General features: G+C 37.9%; 1 protein-coding gene across 2 annotated transcripts in view; it reads right to left on the bottom strand.

The window, feature by feature from the left end:
- Positions 1-8,126: 8,126 nt before the first annotated feature.
- The window catches only part of KLHL4 (kelch like family member 4), an 88,188-nt gene continuing 69,164 nt past the window's right edge, over positions 8,127-27,150 (bottom strand). Inside the window, exons 4-11 of one of the 2 annotated variants that reach the window (XM_010301821.2) lie at positions 25,428-25,624; positions 22,108-22,320; positions 20,890-21,076; positions 17,595-17,819; positions 15,553-15,715; positions 12,309-12,521; positions 10,484-10,655; positions 8,127-9,790 (exon numbers count right to left, since the gene is read on the bottom strand). In XM_010301821.2, the coding sequence (XP_010300123.2) occupies positions 9,731-9,790; positions 10,484-10,655; positions 12,309-12,521; positions 15,553-15,715; positions 17,595-17,819; positions 20,890-21,076; positions 22,108-22,320; positions 25,428-25,624 (1,430 nt within the window). In that variant the 3' untranslated portion in view covers positions 8,127-9,730. The remainder of the gene's footprint in view (positions 9,791-10,483; positions 10,656-12,308; positions 12,522-15,552; positions 15,716-17,594; positions 17,820-20,889; positions 21,077-22,107; positions 22,321-25,427; positions 25,625-27,150) is intronic. The other variant, XM_075763090.1, reaches the window with a different exon arrangement.

Here is a 27,150-nt window from a genome sequence, read left to right as displayed (position 1 = left end):
GACTGTTCGTGTAAACAGATGCATATAAGTATTAGCTCTAGCTTTTAAAAGGAACCAGTGTGAGCTTGAGCAGTTTTGGGAAGCTCAGGCATTGAACGCATTTGGATTTTTGGCACTCTTTCCATCTCTACTGCTTGTACCCCAGAAATAAAGACCTTTTGGGGTTTCTTTTGCACCACAGTTGTAATTATTGAGACATTTGGGGTCTTTGGGGTGGGGGGGAGGAGTGGGAGGTCCTAAAAAAGCAAAAGCAAACTTTGCCATGTAATATGGGTGGTTCCTAACAGCTTATTAATACATTGATGAAGTTTTAACTTGGCTAGATAGAGCATGGTCAAAAATCTCAGAGCTCAGACTTGAGGTGACACAACAAGTCAGTAAGTAATGAATAGTTATCCCTTGATTTAAAGTATGGCAGAGAAAGAGTATTTTTCAAGTGGTATACTTCACTTTCTCCAACATGGTTTGTCTTTTTTTTTTTTTTTTTTTTTTAATTTTCCTTAGAGCTGTCTTATAAACTGTATAAAGTTGATTGTAAACTGGTCTCTGTTTTATCAAAGAAATAATTTATAAGTTGTATTTTTTTAATGTTGTACTTCAGAATCTTTTTCTGAATTCCAGAAGTAATACCATTGAATTGTATATTAATTCTAGGTGATAGGAGGAAATTATTTCTATATATAAAAGCAAGTTGTAGCTCAGTAGTTTTAGAGAGGGGAGGTGAGACGAGACTGTTGGAGGATCCCGGAAAAGTTGCATCTGAGATCTGGGAGCAGTCTCTCTGCTCACTGCTACAGAGGAGGGGAGGGATGGTGCTCTGCTTTATACCTGCGCTGGTTTGGGCTGGGAGAGAGTTAATATGCTTCATAGTAGCTGATACGGGGCTACAGTTTGGATTTGTGCTGAAAACAGTGTTGATAACACCGGGATGTTTTCATTCCTGCTGAGCAGCGCTCACACAGAGCCAAGGCCTTTGCTGCTTCTCCACCACCCCACCAGTGAGTAGTGCACAAGGAGTTGGGAGGGGACACTGCTGGGACAGCTGACCCCAACTGATCCAAGGGATATTCCATACTGCATGATATCATGCTCAGCACATAAAGCTGGGGGAAGAAGAGGGAAAGGGAGGACATTCGGACTGATGACACTTGTCTTCGCAAGTCACCGTTACATGTGATGGAGCCCTGCTTTCCAGGCTGAACACCTGCCTGCCCGTGGCAAGTGGGGAATGAATTCCTTGGTTTGCTTTGCTTGTGCGCATGGCTTTTGCTTTACCTATTAAGCTGTCTTTATCTCAACCCCACGAGTCGTCTCACTTTTCTGATTCTCTCCCCTGTCCTGCCAGGGGGGTAGAGTGAGCGAGCAGCTGCGTGGTGCTTAGCTGCTGGCTGAGGTTAAACCACAACAATACCCTATAGAAAGAAATTATTAGGATTATGTGAAGTTTCCTTATCTTTTATGTAAAGTACCTTGCATTCACCCCTGTCTCCTTTTCATGACTCTCCTGATATGGAAAATAAGGCAACAGATGAAAAATCATTTTATATCATATTTATGGTCTTAACATCTATGGACTTGTCTTGCTTAGAAATCTTGCTTAGCCCCTTTTAGAAAAGGCAGAGATGTATACATTATAACCCATCTCAGGGACTGCATCTTAAATGTGTCGGGGTTAAGTCAGGGAAAGGCAATGTGGGCTAGCTGGTTAGGTGATGCGGGCTAATGGGCCAGTTGGAAAATGTTGGCTTGTCTTTGTCAGTCTGTCTGTATGTCATTGGCTTTTCATGTTGAGCCTTTGCAATTAAAGATTTGTGCTCAGCAAAAGGAAAAAAAAAAAAAAAAAAAAAGAAACTTTTTCGATGTGCCAAACCCACAGGACAGGCAGAGGCCCAGCAATACCACCTGGTGCCTTGGAAATATTTACGGAAGGTGCTTTGCTGTAACTTTGATTCCAAAATTGCTCTTAAGAGGTCAGCAGCGGGTGATTGTGCACAAGGTGAACTTGGAGGAATGAAAGACAGTTTCACTAAAAAACGTAGTAGGCTCTTGAGATTATGAAATAGGGAAGAGTTTATTTGTATTTTCACGGTAAATATTACTACAAAGTAGCTTCAGAAGGCTCTTAGTAAGAGCCAGGATTCTCTAAAAATTGTCACATAGCACCATCTTCTGAGCAAAATCTGTATTGCAAACTTACTCTTAAACGGAATTCCAGAGCTGTGAGAGTCTCGCTGTACACTGAGCAGTATGAGGAAACCTCCAGTATTCAATAACTGACTTTGCAAGCGAACTTGTATCCAATTTGCTGAGGAGGAGGACTCAGATTATTAAGTAGTAGGTCTGTGTTTAGGAGGTTCATGTCTTCCGTGACTGAAAAATTCACAGGCAAACATCAAGTAACTCTGCAGAAATTTACAATGAGAAAATCTTAGGTAGAAGATGAAGTATGTGTGACCCTGTTGAGAAAAAGATCTCCTGTTACTGCACAGATTGAAGGAACGCTGACAAGGTTCCTATAAGCTTTGAATGTAGGCTATTCAATCCTTGGTTTTTGCAACTCTAAGACATCTAGCACTGATCAGTTGGGATGGTGGTTTAGCAAAACTTTTATGCAAGAAATGAAAAATTATAATCTACTTTGCCTGTGGTGGTTTTTTCCAGATTTTCTGCATTACTCTTAATATTGCAAAATGTTTTCTGAGCTATATGGTGTTATTTTGCCTATATATATAAATATTGGTCATATGATTGTTCTGCAGAATGCTTGACTCTCAAAGGAGAAGAGAGGACACTTCAGTTTCAGGTGACTGCAGTTAAAGTTAGATGGTGTTTTGTTGATGTGACTTGTACTAGTTGTTGTAATTTACTGGGATTTACTCAACTTCTGTTGTGAAATTTATTCTGGGAAAGGGACAGTCCCCTTTCACCAAGTTTATCTATGGAACAGAAGACAAAGCAATAATGTAACAGAATGTCAGTCTGTCAACTGACAATTCTAAGGGATTCTGATTTATTATCTATGTACCAAGGTGGATTGGTTTGAGGGGTTTTTTTCTTTTCTGTGTATTTTTCTGCCTATATCTAACCAAGAAGAGAATGTGAGAGGCTGCCTCTCCAACGGATCAGGGAATGCCCCCTAAATTACAGACACAAGAAGGGTTAACAAAGAGTCAACATGAGATGGAGAAATCCTGCCTTGAAAAACCAAAGATCTTATAGTCACTTAGATGATATTTTTGGTTTTGTATCCAGTATCACACAGTGTTGCCCAAAATTATCTTAGTCTTCATATCCACTGCCCATTCCTCAACACTTTTTGTAACTTTCAAAATGCAGAAATAATTTGGGCTAAACCTTAGAGTATTTTCTTAACAATTACTATAAAGTGAGAGTTTTTTGGGCATTGAGTTTGATTAAAACAGACTCATTCTCTCACCAAAAAGGATAAGTGGAATTGAAAGTGTCTTGTATTAAACTTCCTGCTGGACTAACATGCAAATGCACTTTCACGTATAGGTTTTCTATTTTTAAGTATAAAATACTAATTTATATTTAAAAGATCATTCCTGGACAGTCTTTTCCAAATGAGTTGTCCGAGCAGTAAGTGTCAGATATATTTTCTTCTTAGTCATATATGGTTGGCTTGTGAGAAATTGCTAATGTGACGTTAGTGCCATCCTTTTCTGTACGCTTCATAAACATGATTATTCATGTACAAGAGAACAGAGTTTTTAATTCTTTTTGCGTATGTAGAATTGCGATAGAGAAAAAAGTCTTCAGGGATGTGGGCATGAGGAAGAAAAGGTGTGTAACCTTTAATGCCTCTATGTGCGAATGATGTAGTGGAGCTTTACTGAAAAGTCGGAATCGTTGCATGTAGCGTTTTGTCATCAGGGGTCCTTTGGGAAGAGATGAGGTCAGCAAAGATCTTAGGGATAAAAATAATACAGTTTTACTGGGGGGAAAAAAGCAGACCTTAATCTTTCTGAGGGGAAGTAGCAGTAAAAGAATTTCTGTTCCAATAAAATTCTCCTTTGTAAGAGGAGGTAGGGAGTAAGAGGTGAGGCTTGAACAGCAGTCGTTGGCACTCTTAGCGTACAGCCTCTTAGAAATACTATGTCAGTGGTGACTGCTACAGAAGTTCAATTTAATTTCTCCAGGAATTAATTCTAATCAATAAAATGAAATTTCCCCATGGGTAGGGCCCACACTGAAATGTACAAATAAATTCATCACAGTTTATTCAGCATGCCATTTTTATGATGTCCGGGCTCAGAGAAAATGAGTTCATTTCAGTGCAGGAGTTTGCTTTTAAGGAGTCAGGTACTGAAGGCCAGGTATTTAGCATCATGCACCCTGTCTCTGCATGAGTCTAGGGTCAGGTGGGAAGCAAAGAAATTACATCATGTAATAACCGTGTACAGAAATATACATGTAGAAAGAGATAGGATTAGCCTCACGTGACATCTTCATTGATTCCCTTCAAGGAAATGACCCCGCCGGTTCCATCCAGGCATGCACAACCAATTCTCTCCTTTCATGGTAAAAGAGTTGTTTTCACTCTTCAACCAATTCAGCATGTGCTCTGGAAAAGCTGTTTCCTAGGTTCCTCAACCAGAGGAAAAAGGCAGAAAAAAGAGTAGGTGGCAGCGTGAGCTAGATCACTACGTAGCTCAAGTAAGCTTTGAATTTCTATTACTCTTGTTGGCTTAGTGGAGATACTGCCCAAAACAGGCTAGCCTATTAACTAATCTGGGTGTTCAAATAATTGGGCTGAAGTCCTTCCCTTAATGTATTTTTTCTACTATGGCATCAGGGAAATAATGTATTTTTTCTGTGACAGCTGTAAATAGCTAAGTACTGCTTTCCTACCTTGTAGATGTGTTAGGAAGATGAATGGTCCAGTAATGCAGTTACATTACTGAAAGTAACTGCTAAAATAATGGAAGGGATTTTTCTGGGCTAGTTGGTTCTTATGCTCTTTGCCTAAATATCTCCTACTTGTAGACGGAGATGTGATAGTGGTTAAACTGAACCTTCAGTCTTCCCAGAATTGATTTCCTGGGGTAAGTAGTACCCTTGCTTCCCATACATTACATTATATAAAATAGCATTGCTGGCCCAGTTCACGTAAGGATTATCACCCAGCCCAAAGAGGAAAAAAGGTTCTTTAAGGGCCAGAGCTTAAAAAGAAGGAAAATTCAATGATTTGGCAAAAAAGAAATAGCACAAATAATAATCATTCTGCCAGCAAGAGTCATGATAAAAAACACCGAGCAGTACAAGGTCAGAGATAAGAGAGGATGGCTGGCTCCCTCCCCCACTTCGCAGGCGAGCCAGCTGTGCGGGCAACTGTCAGGGTACCTCGTAAGCAGAGATGCTACATCACTATGCACTTACTCGTGTTTGGAGAAACAGAGGAAAAGTGAAAGGATGGCACCTCATCAGGGAATATCTCTAGCATTTCCTCTCTCCTAATCATGTCTAAACATCTCAAAATTCTCTCCAGTTTGCTTTTCTTCTAACTTCCTGTTAGGTGTTCAATGTCCTTTTGCGAATTGCTAGTTTCCTTTCACATGATTTTTCACTGCTGTACAAATAATATGGAAGAAAAAAAGTAAAGCAAACTTTAGTACTAAAAAGACTGAGGAACTGCTTTCTCTAGAAAATTCAGTTATGCCATTTTATTGCTTAAATTCAAGTATCTGCTCAAATTTTATTTTGATGTTTCTAGCACTTAAGATTTTAATGTCATGATAATTCTTGTCATTAATTTCAAAATAATCCATTTTAGATGAAATAATTCAAGATGTGAGTGTGTAATATTGCTCTCATTAGTTGCGAGTTGAAATGAACCCAGACAGGGTTTCCAGCCTGTGTGCAACCTGACTCCCAGCGGTACAGCTGCACGTAAAAGTACTCAGTGTGAAGGGACAGATACTTCATCACTTCTGCTTTCCATGGCACCTTAATAGCAGACCTCTCAATACCTCCTCTTCAGACACAGGTTGAACTTTGAGTTTTCACTCAAGGAGAGAGACATGCCGAATTAGCTCTCCGTATGTGGGTTTTAAATCCATTCTTCCCCAAGCTGACTGCTTTAATGTATAAGGTCTCATTCAGATCGGTCCCTGGCTTTTCTCTGCGTCATGCCCTTCCATCTTTTCCCATTTTGCCTTACCTGTGTTTATCTTTGTGTTATTTCTATAAGAAGATACGGTCTTAAACTTGAAATTTAGGAAGTGTAGTAGTTAACACAGCCTTGTCATAGAAATCAGTATCCATCTCCTCACGTTAACGCACACGTACAAATATTCACATACTCTGTCTCTGTAGTTGTGGTTTGTGGTAGGAAGAGCTACTGAATTTATCAAACTGATAAATGTAGCTGCGTGCTGCAAGCTGAAAGAATGCTACAATTTTGTCCTTATTATGCTATTTTTAAATAAGCAATCTCATTACATGATTTCTTTACAGAATAGTAAAGAAATACAGAAAGTATCATTTTCTTCTAATACTCTTTTTGAGACTTTATTAAACTATGGAAATGGTATTATATTTAAAGATCTGTTTAAGGGAATTGTTTATATCTGGGTGTTTTTCCTAAGTGTCTTATGCCTTGTTTTCTGATAAAGCATTTAGTAAAACTTGCAAGCTGAAGGAGGGGACAAAGGCAGGGGAATTCTATGTCATTTCCGCAGCCGTAACATTTGCAAGCCATGCGGCTCTCGAAGGCTGGTCCTGTGTGCTTGCATTAAGGTACTCACCCACAGCTGCTCGTCTTCAAACCTGGCCTCTTCTGTGCTCAAGTCTTCATTTTCTTTCCTTACTGTAGGAAAACCCTTACATTAGGGTTTTAGATACGGCTTTTAGATATGGGGTTATACATTACTGTACATTACTGTAAGGAAAACCCTTACATTAGGGTTTTAGATACGGCTTTTAGATATGGGGTTTAGATACTTTGTAAACAACTCTGCTAGCTGAGGACCCGTGCCTGCTTTCCCTCGCTTCAGGCTCTGTGCCGCCTTTTACCCCAGGCAAAGGTCAGATTCCCCGCAAAGGCTCCAAGAGAACAACCCGTTGGTCTCACCAGTTTATCAGTGTCTGTTCTGATGTGCCTCTTGGCATTAGCTGCACGTTGTTTGTATAATTTCTATTTTAGAGTTTTAAAAATGAGCGTGCAATATCAGTGCTTTCCAAACAAGAGTAGAATAAATGAGATTATACTGGTTACTGGAAACAGTGATAGGAGAATATGAGAAAAGCATGATTTAGAGCTTGAATCATAAGTAATAGTGACCTTGTCCCTCTGATCTACACAAGTTTTTCTTTATATAAAAGAGTGCGCATGACTGAAGCAGGGATGAATTAAAGTTTTAAAGTTAATATTTGCTGCAAAAAGATGCCCCAGACAGGTGGTCCGACAGGTTCCCTGTAGGACAGGGGGACAGCGAGATAAAACTAACCTCTACTTCACGTTCACAAGTGTTTTACTATGCAGATTCACTGTCAAGCTTGGTGGTTAGCCCCCTTGCATTTTCTAGGGGGTTTCTGTGAGTTTTATTTTTTCCTCCACAAAAATAGATATAAAATGCAAATAGCGATGAAATCAAGTCTGTTTCCTTTATTGCCATTGTGCCTTTGTCAGCCATGCCCTCTACTGGAGGCACTAGCAAGAGATTTGTGCGTTGATCTAGAAACTCACAACTAAATCACGTAGTTCTAAGCTGATACGCTGGCAAGATTTTATTGTGGGGCAGCCTCGTGTAATGGCCCCAAAAGAAATGGTCTCAAAATGTACTGTACTTCCAGCTCTCTGCAGGCAATCAACCCAGGCTGCCAAGGGCTGGGGGGTGGGAGCCCCTTTCATAGAAAGGGCATCCTGACGTGACAGCATCGATAACTACTTTAGACTCAAAGACAGACAAAAAGATGAACTTTAGATAAAAAGAAGTGCTAAAAGGAAGGTATATTTTAGCTTATGTGGGCCGGATGCAGTAAGGACACTGAGACAGGGTCTTTTGCTCTTTTAGAGTACAAAAAAAGAGATTGATACGCCTGTGCTTTCTGTTCTTGAAAAGATGTAAAATAAAACCCGCAAAGTTGTTAAAAGATAGTTTAAATTTTCTTAGCAGAGAAAGTAAAGTTTATTTGAAGGTAGCATGCTATATATAAACATAATTGATTTTTAAAGTTAAAAATGTTTTTTCCTTTTATAAATATGCTTATGAGTTTTCATCTTTAGAAGCATTCAATATGATTAATACTATAAATTTTTTAAAATAGCATATTGCTGAATTCTGAAAAGACAGTATTCTATCAGGAAAGTTAGTCTTACACGTTCAGAGAATTTTAATTTCTGTCCTGAATTTTGATACTGACAAAACAACAGCACAACAAACACTAGAGTTGATACTGTCCAAATATTGTGCTTTACAGCATAGAATATCTTACATACATACATTCTTCTTCTAAAATACACTTTCAGCATTTGAAATCATAAAAAAATCAAATTAAGGTGAAACAAATCAAACCCTTCATTAGAAATTGGCACACAAAATGTCATGCATGTGGAATGTTATGTGCTGTTTCCAGATTATTCTTTTCCTGTTTATTCTTGATTCTTAGCATTCCCTTAATTTCAAATAAAACATAAACGCGCTTATATAAATGGTATGTAATGTTACACAGTGAACGTGGGTTTTTTTCTTACCGTATTTCTGCTGTACATGAGACAAAGCTGGTAATCTTCAGCTGAGGTCAAAGATTGTCATATCAATATGATATAAAAATTTCATTTGTAAGTTATATTCAAGGGATGTAATTATATGATTGTTTTTAAATTTAGTGCATGGTGGTTATCCCAAGAATAGTCAAATTAGTTTAGCACATACTCACAGATGGTTAGTGGGCAAAAGCAAATCCACGAATAACCCGACACGCTGATCAGCATTAAAATATCACATATCTGTGCACTGCAAAAATGATTGCAAATTATATTAGCATTGTGTTTCGACAAAAGAGATTTCTTTCTGTTGGCACGTACTTAATAACATAAAGATACCTTAGCCCTACTATTTCTAAACTTGCACTATTCAATTGAATATACTGCTAAAAATGAATATTCTGTCACAGTACTAGCAATGCCAGAGGTTGAATAGCAACAAATTCTGTGCTTCTCTGATTTGATTTTTAAAGTTAGTTTAGTAATTTAATTTCTGACTATAGAAACGAAGTTACTTCTGCAGAGAATATTCTGTTGCCGATGGTATTTATGAGCAAATGTTTCCTTCTGTGCAGTTCTCTGTTGAAGGTGTTTCTTCCTTATTCATTCTCACTTAAAATATAAAAGCTCTTTTTAAAAACATCAGCGTTACTGCCCATAGAAAAGTTTATGAAATCTTATACACCCATTTATCTCTTTGCTACTGCATTTTGTAAATTGCAGATACACTTTTGTAATAAACCTGAACCATTTAAACATATTATTGAATTTTTAGGTATTAGGCATAATAAAATAATTCCCTTATGCAAAATTCTCTGATTTTCGTAATGCAGGAAGACACTTTTCTGCTCTAATAGCATAATGGCTCAGAAATAAGTGTTGTCTGTAATGGAGGGCTGCTAAGATGTGCATAGTCTGTACTGCTTCTGGAAAGGTTTCTTATCTTCCCGACGCAGTCTTCATGAAACTCCACTCGGTTTATTTCCACAAGATTTATAGTCATCAGGGCAACTTCACCACAACAACACATGCTCCAGCCCTTCCAATATTGACAGGAACTTCCTAAAAAAGGCAAAAAAAGGAAAAGAAATAGGAGGAAACATTCTTAGTAGACTCCTGTGGATAGGACTACAAAAAAATACTTGCTGATTAAAAGGAAAGCAATTTGTTTATTCAAACTACTGTACTGCTAAGAGAATTTGATTTAACTGGGGCACTGAAAACGCAGTTTTTGACTTTTGGGGAAAGGGCTTTAGCAGCTGCTGAGAGTTCCAGGAGTGTAGGCTGGTGGTGTTGCTCTGAACTTTTACAAAAGACCTTCATATCCTATGTTCCAAAAATGAAGACTGTGTAGCTACAAACAGTGACAGTTTTAAATATTTCCTCCTGGTCTCGATGATGATGGTCATAAACGTGAAAACTTGAAAGTGCCTCCAGTAGAGGGCATGGCAAACCAAAACCGGTTATGTTGCAAAATTATCAGTGTTTTTGTGAAAAACGATGTATTAGGATGCAGTAATACTGTAATTGGGCTTGTATAAAATATTGGTTGCCTCTTCTGTGAAATAACTAGAAAATTTTTCAGACTAAAGGGTGGAGGCAGCGCATGGGCAAGTGAAGCAAGTTGCACAAATCATTTTGTGCTTGCAGTGCTTAAATTTGCTGTTGCACCTTTGTTTTGTCCATTATTTGGACAGAATTCTTCCTATCTGCGGGAAGAATTCCTATTATTTATTAGGTAATTCTTCCTATTACCTCTGTCCACTCATTGTTTTGAGCATCGTAAGACTCCACGGTGTCCAGGTACGTGTGGCCATCATAGCCCCCAACAGCATATAATCTGTCCCCCAGAGGACAAATTCCGACAGCATCCCGAGGAACACTCAAGGGGGCCACTGTTGTCCAGGCATCTGTTTTAGGATCATACCTAGGGTGGTTTATGATCAAAATTAGAAAAAATACATTGTAGAAACACATTTCAAATTTAATTTACTGATATTTGCTTATTTTCTCCTGTATTGTAGTTCAGCTTATACCATGAACAACACAATAGACAATTATGAGTAACGTGATGAAATATATAATTTAGCCACTAGAGGGGTCTTCAAGCACATGAAAAATTCCCGTATTTTGACTTTTTTATTACAGTCTCTCCATTTCGATCAGATGAAACAATCAATACATTTTGAACATAAATGAGGCCTGAGGGAATGGTAGCGTGGCCATCAGTTGACTCAGCAAAGTTAATTTCAATATATTCCTTTTTTCTTTCTCCATAAAGATTTTTGTTTACTCTTCCTTGTCAGAACTAATGTTTTCAGAAAATTTCACTGTAAAAGAAGTGAAATATCTCATATAGTTGATTATAGTTTGTAACACAAAATGCGTGGCAGTATTTTACATCAGAGTTGATTTTATTTCCCATATGTACTCAGTCAATTTCCAATAGAAATTCAAGTGAATTCTGGGGTCTTTCCAGCTTCACACCATCTAACTGAGAACAAAACTCAGCCGTTGCTGTTCACAACAGGGAGTTGAATACTTGCTCAGTTTTCCTTCCTCGTCACCAAACGACACAAGAGTGGCACTGGACACCCGGGGCCCTTACGCAGCCAGAGGAGTTGTCCCCACTCGTTATGTTCCCTTCTCACCTGGGGCTCGAGCGTTCTCTCATCCTCCCAAATTGTACCACGTGCCGCCGCAGTGGCAAAGCAACATTTGGCACACAATACTTCTGTTTCTGAAAATGTCCAGTATTTGCATTTTCCTAAGAACTGTGCTCATCAGGGGAGAATACAAAAATGGGATTAAACAAGGACCAGCTAACTAGTATTTTCATTTTAAGAGGTAATTACTTGGAGAAATGGATATAAAGCCAGGGTTTCACTGCTTACAGTTGTTGTGTGCTACCAAAATCATTAGGCTAAAGTATTAATGTGCTCTTTATTTTTGAAGTGTGAATTCAAGCTCAAGTAGTTTGCTTTGGTGCATGTGTACTTTTTTTTTTTTGGTTGTTAAATCAGACTCTCCTCATATGTTTTAGCCTGATTTCTTATAGCAACATAGTTTCTTACAGCAGCAAGGGTCTTTCTATCAGTTTCCTCCATCAGAAAATAACTGTGTAGTGACTACTGCCTGTATGTGATATTTGTTATGTTTTTAACCTTTTGGTCAATATCAGCTAAATTATTGGAGGAAGTGACAATTGAAAAGTATTTAGTTCCTACAATGTATGACACACTAGCCCAAACCTGGGGTTTGGCATTTGAGAAATAGGTCACACATTGAATTTGTCGTCTTGTCTTTACCTGGCTCATCGGCAGCTCAAATAGAAGCGCAAGCTGGGAGTAATATGCTTCTGTGGGTTAATTGTTTTGTTATCACAAGAGCATTGGAAATCAGTTATTCTGCTCAAAATATTATTTTAAAAAGCTTAATATGTTTTACGAAAATAACATTCCAATTGTGAAGAGATTTCCCTTGCTTCTAGAAATTCTTTTGTATTTCCTTCCTGGACTGGAAAAAAAAAAAAAAAAAAAGAAAGAAAAGAAAAAAAACCCAAAACAAAAAAACCCCTTACCTTTCTACACAGTCGGAAAGTCGAGAACAGTGGTTGGAAGCAGGTGCATCGTGACCTCCCACAGCATATAAAAACCCGTTGTACGTTGCAACACCAACCCCACCTCTCCTCTTGGACATCGAAGCACATAAACTCCACTTGTTTGTGTGCGGATCAAAAGATTCCATTGATTTTAAGCAGGAGCTCCCATCTCGTCCACCAACAGCATACAGTCTGGGACAATTACCCACAAGAAAGCAAACAATTTCAGTCTTTAGTCTCTCATTTTAATGGGAATTTTATTTGGTTTACTTCATTCACTTTAAATTCACTTTAATAATATCGTTATGCCTGTTATTTGCTATCCGACAGCTACACTCTGGAGCTTTCTTTGCACAAAGGGTTTTGCATGCTGTATGAAGGAAGTTATATTCTTCATTTGCAGTGTAAATTTTCAAGCAGCAGTCATATATGAAAATTAAGCTTGAAAATGCATGTTAGTTTCTTTAAATGTGGGCTATAGATGAAATTTAATTGAAAGATGCTACATATGTTTGAAACATATGGGTAGTGTTCCCTATGACAGGCTTATGGAGTATTTGACATCTTAGTATTGCGTTAATATATTAATATACTGTTAATATGTAAAAGAAATTTAATAACATCATTATATATCAAAAATGTATGTCAAAATATATTAAATATATTTCCTTAATGTTTGTATTTAAGCAAATCTGCTGGACAGAAGTTACCGTACACGTACATCATCTTGTCTGTTTAGCCTAAAGGCACTTAGCAAAGAACTGGAGACTTAAACCGGCTGATGTTGGGACAATGTGTAAGAATAAATAGTGGAAATCCACATTAAGAAGCATGGGAAGGTTGTGGCTTGTTGGCAATGAATTTTAGAAAGCCTGAATTTCTTTTGTATTTCAAGCTAACTTGGATGCTGCTAGGCTATGAGAGTGTGTATACTGGATGTAATAGCAGACATGTTTAGATGTTGAGTGTGCCAATTGTTCAAATCCTGGTTATTTCTTACTGCCAGGAAGTGGAATTAGTGCAACTAATTAGAGATCTAGGGAATGTGTGGACTTGTCCAGAGGAAGTCACCTAAGACAGATCAGGTGGCTTTTGCTTGAGAAGCGTCTGCTTTTCTCCAGTGACTGGAAAAATTTGTAAACTGCTCTGATGTATAGTTTAACTAGAAAATTTTGGGGCACTGTTGGAAGAAGAATACAAAATTTCTAGCTCTCTTCTGATGTTTGTGAATGGAAGACAGACTTGAGTTTGGCTGTGCAGTTTATTGCTTGACCCATTAAAATCTTAAGGAGTTGACTTGTTTTCTTTTCACATCATGCCATTAGATACAGTCTATTTGTTTACACAGCTTTCACAGAGAGAGGAAATCACTGTATATACAAACTCATTGGTTGGGATTTTTTTGTTTTCCGTAACGTGTCTAGAAACATGGTAGTGGTTCCCATTCTCTAAGGAAAAGAACAAATATACCATTATTGACTGATGTTTTCAATAGACCATATTTTTGGTCAAAAAAATGTTGCTCCACAGAAACTTAACTTCTTTTCTGGTGGGGCTGACTGGAAGAAATTATGGCGTGACTTAGGGAAACAGGAAAAGGAGAAGCATTCTGCTTGGTTAGACTGAGGCAATAGCACTGAATGATGGACATTTGATCTCAGCTTCCCCTGGTATGCCAGAAATTACATCACTAGACTAACAGACGTGATTTAAGCCAGGCTGGAGACAGCTTGTATCGGGAGTGATTGAGAACAGAGTCAGGATCAGGCTGGATTTCCTCTTTGACAAAGTGGTTTCCTGCATGTCGCTGTGAAGGTACCAACAGGAGTTTCTGGTGAAGTTTATGCTGAGAACATTTCCTCTGAGATATAACAGGGACTCGAACGGGCAGTTCTGCCTCTCTTGGACTTTTGAGTTAATGGTTACAATCATGTCACGTTTGAATGTGAAACTCTAACTTGTATGTGAAGTTTTGCATTTGCCAATATCTGCCTCCTGGCATCTTGTTTCTGCTCTTTATCTTCCTCTGGAGTTTAAGAAGTGAACAGGGAAACCAGTGATAAAGTTTCAGAATATTTGCAGTTGTCTGCCTGCAGCTGTAATATTCCCAGCCTCTACACGCTGTCAGCGCTGAGAGCTTTCCACAGATTTAAACAGGCTTCCCGGAGAGGTGGTCAATGCCCCAAGCCTCTCAATGTTTAAGAGGCATTTGGACAATGCCCTTAATAACATGCTTTAACTTGGTCAGCCCTGAATTGGTCAGGCTGTTGGACTAGATGATTGTTGTAAGTCCCTTCCAACCGAAATCCTGTATTCTCAATAAGAAGGAAGGCTGGCTCAAGCCGTGCTGTCCAACATAACCTGGGGCCTTTTACAAGGCTTTTGTATTTCCAGCACCAGACTAGGTGGCAGAAGAAAGAAAACAGAATTCTGTTAGGGATTAATTCATGAATCGTTCTTCCTCACAATTACTTTTGAATAGGAATGTACAAGGTGTAACGCACTGTTCAATACTCATACATGTGTCCCCATGTGAAAGTCCGTGAGTGGCTTTAGTGTCTTAGGAGGATGTTGAAGTAAATTTTGAAAATCTTGTTGGAGAAACCGATGTACAGTGAACATATGACCTCAGTGTATTTAATCAAGGCAGAACAAATCTAGGTAAGAGAAGACTTACAGAAGGCTGTTTATGCCATAGCTAATTACTAAACTTGTCTTCCTTTCATTGAACACACAGTATACCTTTAACCTTTTAAAAAATATTCTTGGCTGTGAACTTGTATGTTCAAGTTGTAGAGGCATGCAGGAGGTGTAAAATGACAGAGCAATAACTTTGTTTCTGTACAAGTTCTTCCAAATGCTGCTTCCTTAGACACATTGATTTTAAAATGTAAACATAAACTTGGAATATTTTTTTAAAATAGCTGATCTTTTATCCCCTAAAGCTATATTCTAGATAAAATTCTAATATGCATGTAATAACATTTTCAGATTACTATAACTTAAAAGGGCTTAAATATGTTTAGAACGTGACTGCAAGTTTGAAAACAATTTGCCACACAGGAGAGGAAAAGCTCTTCTTTCTTATTTTTCTGCATTACATTTTGTCTTTGTTTTCTGGAGGTGATTAATTACTATAGGATTGAAAAGAAAATTTAAGAAACTGTATTTTCAAGGAAGGAAGCAAATGAAAAACCAAAGAGAGTTTTTCCTGTTGACGTACTTGCTATTTAATGCTGCAACCCCTACAGTGCTTCGAGGGGTTGACATGCTAGCAACGTAATTCCATTGTCGTGCTTGTGGGTCCCATCTTTCTACGGTATTAAGGTAACTCCATCCATCATGGCCACCAACAGCGTACATTGGTCCTTCAAGCATTGCTACTCCTGAAAAGATAGAATTAGGGACAAATTGCAGAATCTAATGATTTCAGTGATCAGTGGTATATTAACTTCATACTTTAATTCCCTGTATGCAGATAAGCAATTTCAGTTGGTACCAAGCTATCTAAAAGCTGCCTTGACATTTGGCAGAATAAACAAAATATTTCATATACAGGTTTTTTTCTGAATAAGCATTATCTTTTGCAAAAAGATTAGAGGAAAGCTGCTTTAGTTCTGATGTTCTCTTCTTGGACTTTTATCTCTTCTGCTTCTGTTGAATCCCTCAATGAGAAGCAATGCTATTCTTTTAAAGAAAGGCAAAGGTTGAGCCAGGCAATGAAAAATATGCCCAAACCAACCACCTATCCCTTATTCTCAGCCAACTGAAGCTCTGTAGTCCCTCCAGCATGAAGCCTGAGTGGATGGGTAGCTGGCTGTCCTTACTAGCTAAAGTACCATAACATTTTAATGCCTGTAAGGAGAAAACACTTTTGGATAAGACCTGGCTTGTATCTGTTGTCTTTGAGGCACAGGAGAGTGAACGTGGCTGATTCCGCCAAGTTCTGCGTGGACGTAGCCTGTGTCATTGTCCTTCTCCAGAGAGAAGGGCTTTGGTGCCTCCCCTTTGGGGAGCTGCTGCCGCCACAGCTGCTTGCTTCCTTTGTTAAGCAAGGCAAAATGTTTGAATCTGGCTGCTTAAAAGTTTTCTAAATCTGTCTTTTCAGGCCTAAATATACATGGCCTGATTTTTTTTTTTTTTTTCAAAAGTGCTAACTCTCCACAATATCACACTGAAGCTAATAGGAGCTGTAAGCGTAAGGCAGCTTTGCAAACCAGGCTGATGCACAGATAGAAGCCTAACTTTGGGCACTCAGATTTACCGCTGTGACCTACTTGTTGCTTAGAATGATGCCCCTGCAGTTGGTAATTATGATGCCTTCAATGAGAATTTTTTTTAATCTGTATTTGTCGTCTTGCCCTTTGCTACCTACTAGTATTTGCTCTTATAAATTTGACAGCTGAGCTGGTAAGGGCCCTACATGATACTTATTCCACCAAGCGGTGGAGAAGGTGATACAGGCCACAAAGGTTTACCAAATAATACTGGATCTGTCTTTTTCTATTACTCATTAAAACAAAAATTTTCTATGTCATTTGAAATTACCAATGATTTTAAGCAACACCTGTTTCTATAAACTTAAGAGAAGCCAGCTTTTTCATAAGAACTGTGATACATAAATCATTCCGAAAACATCATATTCCCATCCTTACAGTCTCCTCAAGTGTAAAGTTATCCTTATTTTTTTATAAGTCCAGAAATAAAGTCTAGATTTCCTATTCGTACCATTCATTCACTGTGAATAATATTAAGGGTTATTCTGCAGTAAAGACCCATAGATACTAAGCCATGGCAGAGCTTGTAAAACTTGTAATTACAGCATTAAAATTAGTGAAGTTGTATTTATTTCCTTACCACAATATTTTCTTCAGTGCGAGTAATTCTCTGACCTGATTTTCAGAGATGTTTGGTACCTATGTGCTTAACTTTAGTCATAATTTAAAAAAAAAAAAATCAGATCGTTATTGTATTGCAAACATATCTCTTGACCACCAAATTGGACAAAGAGTTGATTATTTTCACTGTTGCTTATATTTTGGAATTTTCTAAAAACACAATTAACTCTGGAAGACCAGTGCAAGTTAGGTGAATATCACTGTCATAAAATCATGGCAATAGGCGACTCTGTCTTTGAAAAATATCTTCTACAAATATTGTCATGTGTTTTTAAATGCTTTAAAAAGTTATGTCAACTGCGGTTGTGTCAATCAAAATACATTTGTACGTGATCCAAGGTATTTGCGAAGAAAGAGCACCTCTTACCCAGGCCGTGTCTGTGCGTTGACATCGGAGGCATTATAGTCCAAACTTTGGTGACAGGGTTGAAACATTCAACAATGTTGGAAGTTTTCAGCCCGTCTCTTCCTCCCACAATATAGAGCTTGTTGTCAATTACTGCAACTCCAAACTGTAATCGTCTGCCATTCATAGTACCGATTTGTATCCAACTGTTAGTCCTAAGGTCGTATTTTTCAATTGTAGTGGTACCTGTTAAAAATATGAGTATTAGGAGATAGCCATGAACAGATCAGTGCCCAGCAGGCAGTAGTCGGTAAAACCCAGAACATTATTAAAACAAAAACCATTGAAATTCTGTGTGTGGACTTTTACTGTGGCTCCCTGAGAACTTCCGTTACGAAATGTGAACCTAGTGAGAAAGCGGAATTAATTGCGTGTATGTACGACTGTCAAATTTATGAAAATAAACTGGGGGCAAGAAGATGCAGAATTAAATGCTTGCAAATTTTTTAATACTGAAAATTTTGGGGATAAGTTAAATCTGTTACTCATTTAAATACCATGAGGGTAGGGGTTTTTGTGGGGTTTGTTTGGTTTTTTTAAATTCATTATGAATATAGCACTTCACAACTATGTACTCTTTAACTGTTTGTGCTTAAACCATTTGTCATATCAAAAACTGAAAATGTATCCATGTGTCTGCCTGTCACAGCAGGATGTGGGCATGCATCTTCATGAGTAGTTTGGATATTTTCCTTTTTATGATGGAGACAGGTAGACGACTGAGTTGTGTGTGAGTACACACTTGCTTCCCACAGGTGGCTTCCCTGAGGTTCACCGTTGCGGCTGCCTTGCAGTAACTGCTTGTCTGCTGTAATGGATAAGCTGTATTTTCAATTTTTTTCAGGTCACTGAACTTCTAGTAATGTTTTTACTGCAACTACTCACAAGACCTTAGCTCTCTGCCACTCAAAACTGATGCTTTTCCATGCGCTGGCTCCTGTCAGTCACTCAGCAGCCGTAATTGCTCCTTTGAGAGGTGATTTAGCACCGAGAGATGGCTGCGTAACAACCCAGGTAGAAGAGGCAGCTGGCAGTTGCACGCACAGAGCACCCTGGAGCTCAGCTTCAGCTCACCTGAAGGCAACCAGGTGTGAAAAAAGAGCTGATTTCCTGCCTGTTCCTTGACTGGGATTTGAGACTAGAGAAGTAGTATTTTGAGAATTACAATAGGCAGTTAGTAGCTGAGGAATGATTTACAACAGCAAAACAAGCATGCAATAAAGCAGAAAATAAATGTAGTATTTGGTTTAGAGTTCTGCTAGAGATCATCTGCTATACTCCATAAATTTAGTGAAATAAGAGCTTATCTCATGATATCTCTTTTCTCCTCTACATGCTTTTCTGGATGCATAGGATGCATGGGAAAGAAACTACCAGATCCATCCGCAATAAAAGAAAGAAATTCTACTTCTTCCCCTTTCCTGCCGTCTTTTAGTCTGAGAAACTGGATTTCTTTGACTGTTCTTTCCATTTTGCTAGTCTGTTTGCTGCTCTCTGCTTTGATTCCTTCTCATTTATTCTATGCTAATATGTGAGCGCCCCAAAGTCCTCAGCTTCAAAAGAAGTATCTTGCATACTAACTAAAAAACAGGAAAAATACATTAACGTATACAGTGTGTTCATACACACCCTGTAGGCTGTAATTTTTACAGAGGCTTGAAGGTAGGTTTTGAAAGTTAATGTGTCTTAGGCACATTCACATTTTTCAAAATACCAGCCTGAAAGTGGCTCTTTGATCTTCTTTTGATCATTTGAAGTTGAGATTTGACTTCATATACCACCTGAGATAAGCACAAAGCCAAACTTGCCGTTCCCTGAGAGTTTTCCTTATCACAAAAAAGTGTATTATTGCTAGAGGCAGCAGTTACTCCCTTCTCAGAGCTGTGTTCTTCCAGTCCATCGTAGTCTCTTAGGTGCTGTTTCCTTTATCTTACTATCCAGCACAGGCTCAAAGTATGAGTCAGAGCTGTAGAGGACAGCAGGGAGGAGAGGAAGTGCCGTTCTTCTCAACCATCAAAAGGCAAAAGTTCAAATAATTGGCTTTATTCCAAGGTAATAAGCAGAAGAGGCACCAACAGGAAGTGCAGATGTTGACTGAAATAGCCCTTTCCTTGCATAACCTTTACTGAGAAAAACCTATTAGAAAATTTGAGTCTGATTTTGGTAGAATTTAGTTTAAAAATTGAATTCTTTGTTTTATATAGTTCATAAATAATCAGTATCACTAATGGAACTATACTAATTGCTACAGTTTAACTTCATTTTGCTAAACTGTCCTAGAAATGAGTGTTTTCATCTTGTGATGGAGATGAATGTGTACTTTGCACTTGATTTGATTGCATAGAGACAGTAAGGTAGCACTGCAAAGATCTCGTATAAAAAAAATTTAGTCATCAGCAACTTTTTGCAAACCATGAAATGGATTAGCTGCTTTGTGATTCTATTAAAAGTGAACTCACACAGCTAAAAGTAATACTGTTCAGCAAGTTGCTAGACTTTAAACTAATTACAGTTCTTTGGCTCCAAGCTGTGGGTTTGAAGTGAAGGTTCCTATAGAAAATGATTTAATATACTGTCTACTAAATAGAATAGTGTAATGTGTAAAGCCGTAAGCTGATTGCGGTTGTGAAAAACAAATAATAAAAACTGGAATACATTTATAACATTTAACTTTCAACTACAAACCTGAAAATCACTGTGTGTGAAGTCCTGGACAAAAATCTGCACATACTGTTGCACTCATGAAAAAGTGCAAATCTTTGCATCTAAAATGTTATAATAGGAATTTATAAGCTTTAGCTAAGAGTTTTCAATAGTTCAGTAATGCCTTTTGGTTTTATTTTCCTCCTCTTTAAATTTTTCTCCAGCCTTCTAACTGTTTTCAAAAAATGGAGCACAGGCTTCTAAACCAACATTCAACGAATCTTGAAATATTTTGAATATTAATTTTTTCTTCTGATTTGTAATGTCAAACTATATGCAAAAATTCTTACAAAACTTAATTTTAAAATCACCATCTGAATCAAACTTCTTTAGTCTGCACTACAGGATGCATCTTTATCATTTACAAACATATGCTTCTTACAAGAAGAAAGAACATCTAACATGTAGGATTGTGTTCTGTGATTTTTCTTCTTCTCTTTTTTCATCCCTAAATTGCTGTTTTCCTAACAGAAATCTTTAAATAATTGTCATATATTCTCTGGGTGTCTGTAATACAATTAGTTAGTACAATTAAATTAATTTTGGAACTTACCTTTAGTGGCATCCATACCTCCTACAGCATAAAGTGCACCCACTGTAGATTTTCTAGGCTTAGTTCGAGGACTCTGCATCATGGACCGTCTTTCTGGTAGAAGATGGTACTTCATAGCCTCCATAAGAAGTTTCTGACACTCTAGGTCGTCTGCAAACATCGGACTATTTTCGAGATCAGCTAATAACTAAGAAATGAAAAGTGAGGATCATATGTATGTCTAAATCATTAAAACTGTATGTACTTTAGTAATTAAAGTATTTCTAGCTACAAACTCTCATTTTCAGTTCACCCCTCCCTCGAGTTTTGCTGGAAACTCTGCTTTAATGCAAGCAAAACAATATAAAGGTAGGGAAAAACGTCTTTAAGTAGGATGTCTTTGCTTTATTTTTTTCCAAAACCTTTCTTTTAACCTTTAGAAATTGTTAAAATTACAAATGTAGCACTGCACCCTCTGAATGCAAAACTCCTTTTCATGTGAGTATAAGCAAATCTAACATATAATACTGGACATCTCTGTGAATATTAGTGTGTATTAAATGAGGCATATATTTAAAATCAAATGTTTATAGTATTTTGATACTTAATCCAAAGTTTAACATTTGCAGCTTCACTTATGGAGATCCATAAAGTAGCTGTAGTGTCCTGGCGGTCTTGATATTCCTGTAAGCTTTTCTGATGAAATATAGAGATTCTTCTATGACACAGATACAACGGCATCAGCTTACTATAAAACAGTATGTCCATCTCTGGAACTTACTCGATGAAGTGCCTCTTAAAGGACAAGTAATGTCAATGCTCAGAATAGTCAGCGATAATCAAGATCCTTTTGGTTTTGTCTACTTTTTATGGCAATGAAGAAGTAAGTCTTGTCCCTTATCTGTCCCACGGTTTGGTAAATCTAAATAAATACCTTTGCATGGTATCTAAGTTACTGTGTTATTAGAGGAAAACTACTGCCGTTGCTTTTTATACAGGTAATTCTGAGCCTAGTAAATATACTGGCATTGTGGGATTTTTTTTTTACTCTGTCATTACAAATAATAAACATACTATACAGTTGAAAAAAAAAAAAAAAAAAACAACCAGAAAAAAAAACCCAAACCAACAAAACGGCCAAAACCAGAACCTTTCCACAGAATTCTTTTCTCTGTCTAAATGATGCTTGAGGCAAGCATTTCAGCTGGTAAAGTTCCCTGTTAGCCTTTACTTTCCTACCTGGGGTGGAAGTAGAGGCAGTCTAATGTAAGAAAGAAGCATTCCTAGGTCTCGCTGCCGGTTTTGCAAATCATGCCTCACCCACATCATTAATGCCTGGAATATGGCTTCTTCATCTGGAACATTGATGTCATCACTAGACAAGAGCTTTGCAATTTCATTAGCAGGCAGTAAAAGAAATTCCTGATTTTTTATTACTTCTGTGAAGTGTTCCTAAAAAGAAAAAAAGATTTCAATACACTGATGATATTCACACCTTGAAATAACATTTTCTGGGATAACGTATGCTCTGCGTGTATTTCATTCCTGTTTTGTTCTACAGTACAGGGAAACGTAATATATATGCTCCTTCTACTGTTTACAGGAGATTTTGGTTGCTTTTTGCTGCCTTACTCTTGCAGGACTGAAGAATAACAATAATCTTCACTCCACCATGCTTACAGATGTGTTTGTCAGGCTTCTTGCCAGTATGACCTGTCTTAGGGATCTGCCACTGGCGGTTTTGTCTGTCGATGTGATCTTAACACTGCAGCTTAATAGAAAAACCATTTGAAGATACGATATGTACCTTAAGGATGCCAAGTGGGCATTCAAATCAACTGTGTAATTGCTGTTAACATCACATTCAAAAGTTTTAAGCAAATTACACTGAAACCTTCCAATCCTTTTGCAACGAGCTGTGCCAAGCGTTGACTGCATGTCTCTGCTCTTAGTAGCAGAAAATACAGCAAAGGAAATAAAACTCGCTATTCTAACAGTACTTTTTGAGCAGTAGAAAATTTGACAAGTTCCAAGAAGGGGGTCTCAGTATTTAAGCTATTGCTGTGATAAAACTCACCAGCTCCAGAAATGGCCACAAATATTAAATACCTAGAATGCTTCAAAGAGTAATTTTTCATAAAAATAATATATTGTACAGTCAAGTTACAACAATGTTAGAATTTATATTAAAATAATTATGTATGCTTGCTTGTGCTAATTCCTGAGGAAAAAAATTTTGTCAACAGAGATTTTTGTGTGTGTGTTACTTGCAAAGAAATATATGTAGGAATTCATGTCTGTATTTGAAATATTAATTACCATTTCTGTGCCTGGAAGTAATATATCTTATTTGGGAACCAGATTGAAATCAGGCAGATGAAGAAATTTTAGTAGCTGATACATGTATTATTTGTTTTCAGTAGTTTCTTAGCTTTCTGTAACTTTTCAAGAGTACCAAGGATGTAAATATGTAGTGTCAGTGATTAAAGAAGATGTTAACTTTGCTCTCTTATACATATCCTGCTGCAATATTTTGTGACATTCAGAGAATAGGAACAGGAAAACCAGTCCACATTTAGTTACAAATATAGCACAAGATGTTTATCAGAACAAGCTCTGGCTGCACGAATTTACCAGGATGCCAGACAGGAAACTGTTAATACTTTGCATCAATGGCTAAAGTAATTGAAGGGGAAGGTCTCCATTGTGTCTGGCTTTATTGAATGGATGTGCTGTTTACAGCTGATTATCTTCTGAAAATGTTTAAATACTACTGGTTCTATATTTACAGTATGACTTTATAGACTTTCCCCTAAGGTACATATTTTCAAGCGGCTAAGGTTGGCATGAAACAAAACAATGTTTTATTTATCCTCTTCCACAACACGTGTGGGTGTGTGCGTTGTTATGATCTCTTATTCTCCAAAGTTCTTTTTAAATCACTTTAAGGGTTTAAAAGACAATTTTCTTTAAGGCTCTTTCAAAGAGGTAGAGCTTTCCTCTTCTGTCTCTAGATTGGCAGTAGCTGCAAACTTGGCGGGTGGTTTTATGACATGCGAGGTCCCCTTTCAGGGCAGCATTCTTAATCTGTGTTGCGTGCAAGGTATAGGAGGTGGTTCTAGAGGTGGAAATGCTCCCGGTTGTTTTGAGGAAGACCTAGTGGAAAGCCTATGTACGCACAGTACTGCTGAGTCTCACAGACTCACCGTCATCCTTCACATCCAACAGTGTTCTCAAAGACCCAACTCTCATTTCTGTGACACACCGTTTTAAAAGATAATAAAAGTCTAACTCGTGGGGAAAACTGGAGGATTCGAATGGTTAAAAGCATCTAACACAAAAAGGCTCCCTATTGTCTGACATCATAAAATGTCTAATCATAGGATTTTAATTCAGTTTTGCGGAAATCTGGACTATGAATTTTAAATGCTTAACATTGATGCCCACGCGCTAGGGCTGGTGGGAGAAAAGAGGCAACAGCGGAGCGGGGAAGTTCCTGATTTTGGCTCAGCATAAAATGGTGTGGAGCAGCAAGGACAACACTATTATATAGAGGCTGAGAGAACCTCTATCTTAAATGCCCTTTTTCAAACTTGAAAATATAAAAGGAATCTAGATTGCTGCTAAACAAACCATTCATTAGCATGACAGGAAGGAGCCCAACCAGTGCCCTCGATCTGCACATGCCACTCTCATTTATTTCAGCATGTGGAAGCGTACAGTCTCTTCCGGAATGCTCTCAGCATTACAAAGCCTCTAAACTGGTTTTGAGATACTACGCTAATATTCCAAGCATAAAGCTGCCATGTGTCTCCTAACAAGTAGTTCTTTTTATATCTATTTAGCTGTAGCATTTGCTATTCTTTTTGTGTTTAAAGTTGCTATAGCACATCTTGTTGCCCTGAATATTTATCCCTTGATTTGGTTTCACAGCAAGCTATCTTGTTTCTCTCTCCCACATTCTGAATATTCATTTCTTGCTTTGAGCCAGAGGAGGATTATGCTCCAGTCAGGGATGTGCTTCGTTTTAGCATTCCAAATCTTTCTCATACATTCTTTATTTTGTCTCTTTTTATGTGTGTCTCACCTTAAAATCAGCTTTAGAATTTTATTTGTGTTGAATCAAAAGCATAAGAATGGGTCATTGCTGTTTGCATTAGCCATGTTAAGGCCCTATTACATTTTTTGGAAGAAATGCATCCAAATCATACTGCAAATTTAAGTTCAATAAGTATGCCCTTCTACAAGGCAAAACTCTGGGAAACAACAGAACTGAATATTTGTTTTTCTAAGCGTGCTTTTATTTCCTTCCAGTACTTCTGTAACAGTCACAAGTTTTAAATTTCCCTTCGGAGCCCGAGCTGGGCAGAGATGTCCCCACATCAGGGACTTTACAGAGCTGACCCTGCCAGCATAGGAAGAGCAGAGCCCCTGCGTCGGTCTTGGAGAGGGCAGCAGCCCTGAGCCCCGCTCAGCTGGCTCTGCTCCCTCAAAGCCCGTATGTTTTCCAGGACTTGCTGTTAACATTATAATTGCAAAGCGGTTAGATTGTTTCTTACCATCGTGTATGTGTGGGCCACCTTCAGGAGCTCTGTGCAGCCCTGAGCATCTCCGAAAGAGCGGATCCCCAGGCAGTTGGAAGGATGGAGCTGCTTCATGAGGAAGTTGCAGCACACCTCAATAACCTGGGAGAGCTGGAGAAGACAAGCTGCAGCTAGCAAGCTTTCTATTGTGTCTTCCTTTAACTCTAGAATACCTGTGCAGTTCGCATATAGGGGGGGAAAAAATAGTTTTCAGTCATTTTCTTTGTATTTTTATTTACTTGAAAGCTTCCTACTCCCCAATTTTTCTCCTCCTCTGAAAAATTTTGAAAAGTGTCCTGTGATTTACAAATTCATTTTCCTTCCTTACTGAAAGATTTGTTTAAACAGATGTTTTAACAGACTTAAAGGATTCAGTAGATTTGGATACAATGATTGGAACATTTTTACTGGAACTTTAACAGTATTAGATCTGATTTTGCCTGGAAAAAAAAAGTAAAAGAAAAAGAAAGGCATGATTAGTGAAAAGCCATTCCTAAAATTCATATATGAATTCATAAAAATATATATCAGAAGTTTCTATTACACACAAGAACTTCAGTATCAAAAGGTAGGAAATGCCAGCAGTGTGTGCAGGAAACATGATGTATTCCATCATCTACTTGTGCATTTAAATTTTTAATGAAATGATTACATGACGTGAGAATTTAGTTATGGTCATAGATAGACTAGAAGGTGTTATTTTAATAAATTCTTCCATTCTTGTTGCTCAGTGGATGGCTCAATTCCCGAGTTGATACACAGCACTAAATCCTATTTGGAAAAATGAACTGTGGGGTTTTTTATGACTGCATTTTTCATTTATCATTACAACATCCAATTGCCTCGGAAACATTAATTTCTTTTCCAGCTGCTTCTGTGAAAGGATGATACACACCATCTCTAGTCAACACATGGAGAAGGCTGGTATTGAGAGATTACAGTCAAAATTATCCAAGTAGAACTGTAAGAGGTTTTTTGTCCAAAGTTCACTTCTGATTTATTTTGGTAGAATATGTAAACAATTCTGAAAGTTATAGCTCTCATCTCTGAAAATCACATTTATATTTCATTACCTAGGAAAAAAGTAGCACTCGTTTTAGAAGTTTGGTTTTTATCACATGAAAACCGATGTCAGAGGCAGTAGGAAAATTTGGGGTTCCATAGCAGTCTTCAGCAGTCTTAACTGAGCACAATCCCATCTCTTCCTGATGCCTCTTGCTCTGTAACTTAAATAATACCTTCCAACTTCAGCAAGAAACAAAGAAGGACTGGCAGGGTGCAGAATAGGGCAATGGCTGGGTTTGGTTTTTACTATACAACTCAGAATAGTTACGGAATGAGAGTACATAGCAAGATTGGTAGCTGTTCTTGTAAATAAAGATCGCACTATAACACCTCAAAGCAAAGAGGGAATCCTGATTTCACAAGCAAACTTACACTATTTCATAGTCTGGCATTTGCTTTTGTAGTCTTAGATAAGTTCTTTCATATGGTTTTGCATTCAGTAAACTGAAAGAGATGAAATTTAATCAAGTGGGATGATTTTGAGATACACGTGGGTAATAAGCAGCCCACCGCTCAGCTTCTTTGCGCTTGTACTAATATATTTCCTTGGGTAATATGTGCTAATTCATTGCCACAATATCACTGCGTTATACATGGTATGCAGCGTTCCCTCCGGCCCTCTGTACTTCCCCGC

The sequence above is a fragment of the Balearica regulorum genome, chromosome 11 (genome assembly GCF_011004875.1).
Source record: "Balearica regulorum gibbericeps isolate bBalReg1 chromosome 11, bBalReg1.pri, whole genome shotgun sequence".
Taxonomy (NCBI): Eukaryota; Metazoa; Chordata; class Aves; order Gruiformes; family Gruidae; genus Balearica; species Balearica regulorum.
Note: the sequence above shows the minus strand (reverse complement) of the source record. Positions and strands in the feature narration are given on the sequence as shown.